Here is a 9,707-nt window from a genome sequence, read left to right as displayed (position 1 = left end):
GGGGCAGGGTGAGTGTCCAAGCCTCCATCTGGACGCCCCCACACAGCCGACCGCCCAGACGCGCCGGGAAGGGCGCCCGCTCCGCGCAGCAGCTGAAGGGGGGCGGGGAGCGCGCGGGCAGAGGAAGGGGGGGTGTCTCCGGCTGAGGATTTCTCTCGAAGCTCGCCGCAGTTATTCTGCTCCTCCTAGGGTCTACCCCCCAGCCCCAAGATGCCCGAAATACTTAAACAAACAAACAACCCCAAACCTGTTCCGTTTTCACTCCTGTATAAATAGAACAGACTTTCCAAAAAAGCAATACCGCATTCACTCTTATCACCAGCCACTTCTTTCCACCAAGTAATTCAGAAAAAAACAGTCAGCTTCCGTGAATGCATGCAGCTTTTTTTTTTTTTCTTCGCTGCCTCCTTTTGCTTGCGGTTTTGAGCTGCCAAGAAAGTGAGTAGGGGTTTGACTGTAGTGTCTCGGCTCCGCTCGGTTTCTTTCCGAAGTTTAATTTTCCGGAATGGCTCCCAAACAAGGGCTGGGGAGGCGGAGCCGCCGGCACCGGATCTTCGCCTTTTTTGGAAAGTCCCGGAGAACCGGAATTCCTCCCCGCCTGGGGAGGCCTCGCCGCAGCTTGGACCCGCAAGCTCTTCCCCGGTGGCCTGAGCCGGACCCCCGGGCTCATCCGCTCCCCGCTGGGCCGTGCGCCCTGGACAGGGACTGGGGCTTGGGCTGCGCGCCCTAGACCCCCGTGATTCCCTGCTGTCTGAGAGCCGGGAGTCGCGAGCCCCGCGGAGCCCGCGCTGCCGAGCCCGTATGCAAATCGGCCATGTGACGGCAAGAAGCCGCCTGGCCCAGCCCTGTTCCTCAGTCCATATATGGGCAGCGACGTCACGGGCATTGAGGACCTGCCCATAAATACTTACAGCAACACTTTCCGTCTAACCGAGAGAGCAGCAATTGATTAATAGCTCGGCGAGGGGACACACTGACTGTTATAATAACACTACACCAGCAACTCCTGGCTTCCCAGCCGGAACACAGGAGAGAGTCAGTGGCAAATAGTCATTTTTCTGCTTTCTTAGAAAAAACAGCAACTTGTTTGCTAGTTTTATTTCTGTTGTTTTTTTGTTTTTGTTTTTTTTTGTGTGTGGTTGCTTTTAAGCGTGGAGGGCAAAAGGAGATACCAACTTAGACTCAGTCCAATCCCTCTCCAAAACGGCTTCTCTGACGCTCCAGGTAGAGAGGGAGTTGGGTCTCCAGGTTGTGCGAGGAGCAAATGATGACCGCCAAGGCCGTAGACAAAATCCCAGTAACTCTCAGTGGTTTTGTGCACCAGCTGTCTGACAACATCTACCCGGTGGAGGACCTCGCCGCCACGTCGGTGACCATCTTCCCCAATGCCGAACTGGGAGGCCCCTTTGACCAGATGAACGGAGTGGCCGGAGGTAAGCCGCATATCCCCTTCGCGGGCCGGGACCCACGCGGCTCGAAGGTGGTGGGTGGGGTGGGGTGCGTTTGCAGGACTTTGGAGGAGAGGGTTGGGGCGCGAGGTGGACGGTGTTGACCGAACGGGGTGCAGGAGAAGCCCGCGGGAGCAAGGACCGGATCGCTGGAGCTGAGCGCGCGGGCAGATGCACCAGGTCGTCAGCGAGCCGGCGTGCTTGCGCCGCGGCGCGCCCAGCCCCCGGCGGGCGCAGGGATAAGAGTAGAAGAGGTGCCCCACCAGGCGTCGGGCTTGTGCCGGCTCGTGGGCCGGAGGTACCCAGGCCTCCCCTCTCCCGGGGCAGGGACAAAGTGACGAGAAAGTTCGGGGCTCCGGAGGAGAGCTGGAGAGCCGAGCGGCGGAAAAGCGCCAGAGGAAAGCGTCCGCCGCTCCCTCCCGGGCAGAGCCGACCCCGGGAAAAATCTCCGAGCGCGTTCCGGGAGCGGCCAGAAGGAGCGCCCCCACCTGCGCGCCGCCCATGAAGTTGAGGGGGTTGGCGAGGCGGGAAGAAGGAGGAGGAGGAGGGCGGGCAACGCGGGAAGCGGTCCCCTGGCTGCCGAAGGAGGCCCGCGGGGGCACCCGCGCCGCTGGTTTCCTTGGCGATGCAGTGGAAAGTGGTCCCCCGCGGCCCCCGCTCCTTCCTCGAAGCTCCGCCACTGGCCTTGGGCTGGGGCGTGCGGGTGTTGGACAAGGCTGAGAAGGTTGGGAAAGGGAAGAAACCTATAGATTCCTTCCACTGCAGCGCCCCATACCCCTCCAGCAGCCGTCAGCTGTAGCGCAGCTTGGAGAGGGAGGGAGGGAGGGAGGGAAGGAAGGCACCGCGGATGGGTAGCAGCCAGGAAATCACTGATCTCCTCCTCAGGCTCCCCTCTCTCGGGCGGCACTGGCTGGGATCAGTCTCCTGGTTAGTGTCTGTTAGCCCCAGCCGTGGGACCCCCAGACAAAGGAGAGGGAGAGAAGTTCCAGGCAGATGGGGAATTTTTTAAATATTGTTGTTGCTATTATTGGGTGTTTTTATTGGGGACAAGAGCCACAGATGGCTGTGTGTGGGGGTTGGGAGTAGCTCATCCTGCTTTCCTGGAGGTAGTTTGAGTCCCAGACTGTCACTGGCTGCCAGTGGGATCCTGGGCTGCCCTCTTCTTACTGTCTCTGGGCTGCAATTTTCCCACCTGTTGGACTCTGCCCCAGCTCTACTGTGCTAGGATCTTGGGATTTGGGAATGGACCCATGTTTAGAGGGGATGACAAGGGATACTTGGCTGCATTTTCATTGCTCCACCTCCATTCTTTCTATTCCCTCCCCAGATGGCATGATCAACATTGACATGACTGGAGAGAAGAGGTCCTTGGATCTCCCATATCCCAGCAGCTTTGCTCCCGTCTCCACACCTAGAAACCAGACCTTCACGTACATGGGCAAGTTCTCCATTGACCCCCAGTACCCTGGTGCCGGCTGCTACCCAGAAGGCATCATCAATATTGTGAGTGCAGGCATCCTGCAGGGGGTTACCTCCCCAGCTTCGACCACAGCCTCGTCCAGCGTCACCTCTGCCTCCCCCAACCCACTGGCCACAGGACCCCTGGGTGTGTGCACCATGTCTCAGACCCAGCCTGACCTGGACCACCTCTACTCTCCACCGCCACCGCCTCCTTATTCTGGCTGTGCAGGAGACATCTACCAGGATCCCTCGGCATTCCTGTCAGCAGCCACCACCTCCACCTCCTCCTCTCTGGCCTACCCACCACCTCCTTCCTACCCCTCCCCTAAGCCAGCCACGGACCCCGGTCTCTTTCCCATGATCCCAGACTATCCTGGATTCTTCCCATCACAGTGCCAGAGAGACCTACATGGTACAGCTGGCCCAGACCGCAAACCCTTCCCCTGCCCTCTGGACTCCTTGCGAGTCCCTCCTCCACTCACTCCACTCTCCACCATCCGCAACTTTACCCTGGGGGGCCCCAGTGTTGCGGCCACAGGGCCAGGGGCCAATGGAGGCAGTGAGGGACCCAGGCTGGCTGGTAGCAGCTCAGCCGCCGCCGCTGCCGCCTATAACCCACACCACCTGCCACTGCGGCCCATTCTGCGGCCTCGCAAGTACCCCAACAGGCCCAGCAAGACCCCAGTGCATGAGAGGCCCTACCCGTGCCCAGCAGAAGGCTGTGACCGACGCTTCTCCCGCTCGGACGAGCTGACCCGGCACATCCGAATCCACACGGGACACAAGCCCTTCCAGTGTCGGATTTGCATGCGTAACTTCAGCCGCAGTGACCACCTCACTACCCACATCCGCACCCACACTGGCGAGAAGCCCTTTGCCTGTGACTACTGCGGCCGCAAGTTTGCCCGGAGTGACGAGAGGAAGCGCCACACCAAGATCCACCTGAGACAGAAGGAGCGCAAAAGCAGCGCCCCCTCCTCATCCGGGCCTGGGGCCTCCTCGGCCTCATGCCCTGGAGGCTCTCAGGCTGGGGGGCCCATGTGCGGCAGCAACAGCAGCGCTATCGGTGGAGGGTCCCTTGCCCCTTGCTCCTCTCGGACCCGGACACCTTGAGATGAGCCTCAGGCTGACACACCAGCTCCTTGAGGCCCCGGAGGCCCTTCGTCCACTGGTCCACTCGAGCTGCACAACAAACACTACCACCCTTTCCTGCCCCTCTCTCCCTTCCTTGGGCAAAGGGCCTTGGTGGAGCCCAGCACTGTCCCCTTTACACTTAGAAGCAGGTCCTCCCCAAAACTTAGCCCACTGTAGTCTCTCTTAGGTGAGTTGACTATCATCACCCCAACGTAATGGGGAGGCTCAGAAAGGGGTTGGGAGGGGTCCCCTGGCCTGGAGGGCTGAGGCCTGACCCTGCTTTAAAGGGTTGTTTGACTAGGTTTTGCTTTCCCCTCTCTCGTATTTTGTCCCATTACAGGATTTTGACTCTGGATGTCAGAGTTGATTTGAGACTTTTTCTACAGTAGGTTGGGAGATGCTGATCCCTTCAGGTGGGGGCAGCAGAAAGAAGCAAAGCTGATGTGCACTTTATGGCTTGGGACTCATTTGGGGATGCTGTACAGTGAATGAAGCATGGCCTTTATGCTGCATTCTGTGGCCCTAGAACAGTGAATCAAAGCTCATCTAGTCGTTCTAACCCTTTAAGCAATATGTATTATAAACTCAAAGAACGGAAGTGCAATGTGATGGGAGGGACTTAGCAATATCTGCTCCTTTTTGAGTTGTTTGAGAAACGTAAAGACTATTTTTTCAGTGTATATCCACTCAGATTTTGTGTATTTTTTGATGTGCACTGTTCTCCAAGTTCTGAACCTTTGGGAAAAAAAGTAAAGCATTTATGATCTCTTGAAATGAGTCAGAAGTTAACTTATTTAAAGGGGGATGTACATATATTCTCTGAAACTAGGATGCATGCAGTTGTGTCAGAAGTGTCCTTGGTGCCTTGTGTGATGTAGACAATGTTACAGGGTCTGCATGTAAATGGGTTGCCTTACTATGGAAAAAAAAATCACTCCCTGGGTTTAGTATGGCTGTATATTTCTGCCTATTAATATTTGGATTTTTTTTTTTAGAAAGTATATTTTTGTATGCTCTGTTTTGTGACTTAAGTGTTACCTTTGTAGTCGAATTGCAGATAAGAATGTAAATAATATTACTGGAGCTGACTTGTTTGGTTATTAGCTCTTAATAGTTGTGGAAATATAAATGATTTATTCTAATGCAAAACCACTAACTGAAGTTCAGATAATGGATGGTTTATGACTATAGTGTAAATAAATACTTTTCAACAATATTTTTGCTGCAGAAATCATTTATGAAAGATTTCCTGGGCGGGAATTCAATGGTTATCCAGTGGGTTTTAGTGCTTTGACCAAGCCAGGATCTCTGCTTGCCTTTCAACACCAGCCCGCCCGGTCACCCCCAAAGCAATCTCCATTCATAATCAAACACTAGTGTTCCGGGGATTTCCCCCATGCATTAGTGTAAAAGTGGGGAGGCGTTGTTTTGACTCATTGTTCCGTCCTCTATAACAGCCTATAGCTTCTCTTGGCTCCTGAGTGGGCTCCGGAAAATAAATACTTACAAACAAGTGCCCACTCGGAGACTACACATTTGTGGCTGCTTTCAGAACCCTGACCAAGGCCAGGAACTCAGACGAGATGTGGCTTTGTGGAAAGTGTGGTGGCGTGGTCAAGCTGGAAATGACTTTTAGGTTCCAGGATTAGTCTCAGGACCACAGAAAACTTTTTGAAAAATGCTATCGCCTCTTCAGATCAAAAATGCACTCAGACACTGCTGAAGACAGCATTAATGGGTTGCCAAAGGAATTACCCCAGGACTCATTTCTCTCTCGTCTTCTCTCCCTGATTACCCGTTTTTGGAAGGATCACTAATCTGCCATAGGTTTGGTGGGTCAAGGGACGATCCAAATACCCAGCTCATTAGATAAGATGGGTGTACAGCAGCCGAAGAAAATCTCAAAGAAAGACACCCTTTCTTTAATAGGCAAATTGAATAGGCATATACGGGCCTCCATGGTACTGGATAATGGTTTGCAAAAGAATACACTATAGGGTTCATTTTACCGCAAGCCCTTTGTTGTGATTTTAAAATATAACCCCAACAATTTATCTACCTGTCATACGAAGTAAATGGGTTGGGTCTCTGTGAAGTTATCTGTACTCTAAAATTGGGCCTCAGGATCATTTAAGTTCACCCACGGCTTCTAGATCCTCACACAAGCGTAACCTGTTGGAATACTCACTGTTCAGCTCTATCCTCTGAAAACGGTCATGTTTGTCCTTTGCCACTGTCAGCCGCCTTCATACATGGTGGATACTCAAAGGCCTTTATTTTAGAACAGCAGACGGCAACAGCTACTCTTTGTCCTTCCAAGCACTGGAATTTTGAGATCTAACTTGTGGAGGTAATTAATCCTTTATTTCCTCTCTTTCCCTATTTCAAAGATACAGAATACCTCTTTCTGTAACTGCGAAATAGAAATTTCTAAACTTCAGTGCCAGATCGTTCTAGTGACTGGTGTTATTCTATTAGATGCATATTTCCTAATTTGTCAGCATATTATCATCCTTGCTTGGCTAATTTTGTTAAAATATGTATAAAACAACGCCACATTTTGATAACTGTGTTTTTAATGAATACTCCCCTCCTATCAAAATTTCATTAGATTAAAATATAGTACACCTAAGTTTTAGAAGATCTAGAATTGTCTTGCCACTTTAAATTTCAGAACACCTTTAATCAAGATAATGTAAACAACTGTTTATAAAGCAGGACTAAAAAAGTAAAGAAGTCATTTTTAAAAGAGTAAGATTAAATATTTTGATGGTAGTCAAATTGGTTACATAACCACCTTGCTGTGGGCTCGAAGTGGCATAACATACCATAAGGAACACATCTTGGTGCTTTTTCACAACTTGGTGACTTTTACTTGATTTTAACATGTTAGATCCATCTTTAATCAGATTTTACTCTCAGTTGAAACATTCAGGGTACTGTCATGCAAGTGCCTCATTTTTTACTTTGCTCAAGAAATAAAGCATACAAAGCTAAGTCTGCTCCTTCTTACATTCAGTATGCCTTATTGAATAGTATTTCTGATGGTACAGCTGTTACTGGGGATTATTAAAAATAAACTTCTGGGGTCACCTGTGGCTCAGTTGGTTAAGCATCTGCCTTTGGCTCAACTCATGATCCTGCGCCCCAGCACTGAGCCCAACATCAGGCTCCCTGCTGAGCAGGGAGTCTGCTTCTCCCTCTGCCCCTCACCCCGCTCATGCTCAATCTCTCTCTCAAATAAATAAATAAAATCTTAAAAAAAAAAAAAAAACTTCTGGAGAGTTAATTGCCTAGAGATCATAATGCATTTGCTATGGTTCACTGCATATTATAAAAAGGTCTATTAAACCTAAATAAGGTCTTCAATTATTCATAAATCAGTGTATTTAAATACCAACTGCTAATGAAATTAAGCCAAACTGTTTGATATATATTAAAAGTGGCTGTAGTGATATTTTAACTGTTATATATATATATATATATGGGAATGAATGGTCAGCATCATCAAGTACTTAAGATGCTGCCATTCCAAACTGCAATTAAACTTCACAGAAAAAGTAAAGATAAGAAATAAAGTCCAAAGATTCTTTCCTTCATGTATAAAAGTATGTTTGTTTTCTTGCACTAGTTTATTTTCCTTAGCTTAAATATAAAAGGAACTATTTTCTGTTGTAGCAAAGTAACATGATTAGACAGTTTCAGATGTGTTTTCAATCAGATTGTTTCAAAGCTCACTCTCAAGGAAATAGACTAAGTTTATATTATTACTTGGGCTTTAGAATCTGCAGAAAGCCACCGGCTTTCAATACAACATAATCCTACTGTATAGACTAAATCTTTAATAGTAATTAAAATGTAGACATCATAGTATTTTTCTTCTCTATTTTGCAATAATCAGAAAAGATTTACCTCTAAACAATTTCAAACATGCCTTTATTTTCCATAAGTACACTGATTTTAATCCAGAAATGTAAACATCTCTGGATCTGAAAATTCAGCATGTATATGGGGCTTAACAAACGATTTCCTTGACAGTAGATGCTTCATTACACTGAAATGATCAGTGGCTGGCTTGTTTGTAATCTGGAGTTCAGAATTCAGACTAGGAGGGTTACAGGAGTGGCACTGCCCTCAGGTTCGAGTTGAATAGTAATGGGCTGAACCCTGAATTAAAGACATACTGCTTTGCTGAGCAGCAGAGCTAGGGCACAAGACAGCCACTGGGATTAGATGAGCAGTAAGAGTCTTCCTGAGATGCCAAGGCTGAGGCACCTACAAGGGGACAATGCAAAAGGAGGAATAAAAGGTATGGATTTCGGAAGAATTTAAGGTCAATTAGTCTTAAAAGTTCAGAGAACCCACTCCTGTTGACAACTATTTCTTTAAAACGGGCCCAAGATGTTCATTAATAAACAGCAGTTAGTGTAAACTCAACCCATGCAAATCAAGCTTTGTAAAAAGTCAATTGTCATAAAGTAGTAGGTAGATGCACCATATTCCCCAATAATATAACTGGCTTTTGATATCACCAGAGAATAAAAAAGCTTTAGAAGTATTGAGATTGACATCTCACTCATGAGAGGCAATTATTGCATGTTATTCCACAGAAAAGTGATTAGTGTCATTGTGCTCATTAGTCTGTGTGGAGGAAGACAAATTTTTCCTACAGCTGTTATATAGTCTATATTGCAGGAATATATGGAATATATGGAAATACAACAGCAGCACATCCAGTCAGTCATGACCAACAGTTATGCAGAGAGGTGACAGCTTTGCTGCACCACATTTTGTACTTGTATTAAGAATATTCTTTCCTTAGTGGCTCACTGACACAATTTGTTTTCACCATTAATTTCCTCAGAATTTATTAGTGAACCAAAAGTCTCACCGTTCTTATTGAACTAAATTAGAGAGATATCATATTGCTATTTTGGCCTGCAACCATTTCAGTTAATCTTTTGAAAAGCACCTTAGTTTTTTTTTTCATTCAACTTGTTTGTACTTGAGAACTTTAAAGTTTGGAAAAACAATTCCTCCTTTATTACTGTCCTACTGCCAGAATGAGTTTTTGTCGGTTTAATATAGGCCAGGTTGTATTACAGCATATATATCATTATAAACAATATAAGTTAATCATCTTTTGGCTATAATTCAGAACAGGTAGGTATGTGGTAACCATTCACATTCATTACTATGCTATTAAAAACCCCATTTTGTGAACATTTTTCTAAGAAAATCATCATTTGCATATCTAGGATTATTTTTAAACTGAATGGCATTAAGAACTGCTTTAAGCTGTCCCCAAGGCATATTAAACTATACCAGAATGTGAAGCTACCATAAAACAATGTTAGCAACCCTGGAAGAAATGCTTGGCATTATGCCTGTCTCAGGTTTTACAACAGAGTGGCATTTCGCACTGAATAAGCATCTTTTTTAAAACCATCAAGAATTTGCTTTTTTATTCTATTTAAAAAATTGGGAACAAATATTCCTTCACTCTGCGCCATAGTAACCCACTGTGCGCAAAGAGGCAAAGGCACATACTGTTTCTCTACAGGGTCAACACTTTCCGCCAATAGCAAATCTCCCTTTATTACAGACCTTAGAACTGGATTGCCATTTGGGCAAGTCAATCAAGAGGGCTTAGACAACAGCTGG

The 9,707-nt window shown here is 47.5% G+C and overlaps 1 protein-coding gene across 2 annotated transcripts; it reads left to right on the top strand.

Moving 5' to 3' along the window:
* The first annotated feature begins 881 nt into the window (after positions 1-881).
* Positions 882-5,259, top strand: LOC118019604 (E3 SUMO-protein ligase EGR2). 2 transcript variants are annotated; one of them, XM_035018998.1, is made up of 3 exons: positions 882-1,224; positions 1,325-1,433; positions 2,776-5,259. In XM_035018998.1, exons 2-3 carry the CDS (start codon positions 1,415-1,417, stop codon positions 4,020-4,022), a joined length of 1,266 nt encoding a protein of 421 aa, XP_034874889.1. In that variant the 5' UTR covers positions 882-1,224; positions 1,325-1,414; the 3' UTR covers positions 4,023-5,259. The 2 variants fall into 2 exon arrangements, with proteins under 2 accessions (XP_034874889.1, XP_034874884.1); XM_035018993.1 differs by having other exon boundaries at positions 882-1,433.
* The last annotated feature ends 4,448 nt before the right edge of the window (positions 5,260-9,707 follow it).

This window comes from Mirounga leonina, unplaced genomic scaffold (genome assembly GCF_011800145.1).
Source record: "Mirounga leonina isolate KUSES-001 unplaced genomic scaffold, KU_Mleo_1.0 Mir_108, whole genome shotgun sequence".
Taxonomy (NCBI): Eukaryota; Metazoa; Chordata; class Mammalia; order Carnivora; family Phocidae; genus Mirounga; species Mirounga leonina.
The sequence above is the reverse complement of the archived record's forward strand: the minus strand, read 5'-3'. Positions and strand labels throughout refer to the sequence as shown.

What these genes read in the sequence shown, in the direction of transcription:
- LOC118019604 (XM_035018993.1), top strand. Translation starts at nt 1,265, where the DNA reads ATGATGACCGCCAAGGCCGTAGACAAAATCCCAGTAACTCTCAGTGGT. An exon ending in GATGAACGGAGTGGCCGGAG is followed by an intron (nt 1,434 to 2,775) that starts GTAAGCCGCATA and finishes TTCCCTCCCCAG; the next exon opens with ATGGCATGATCAACATTGAC.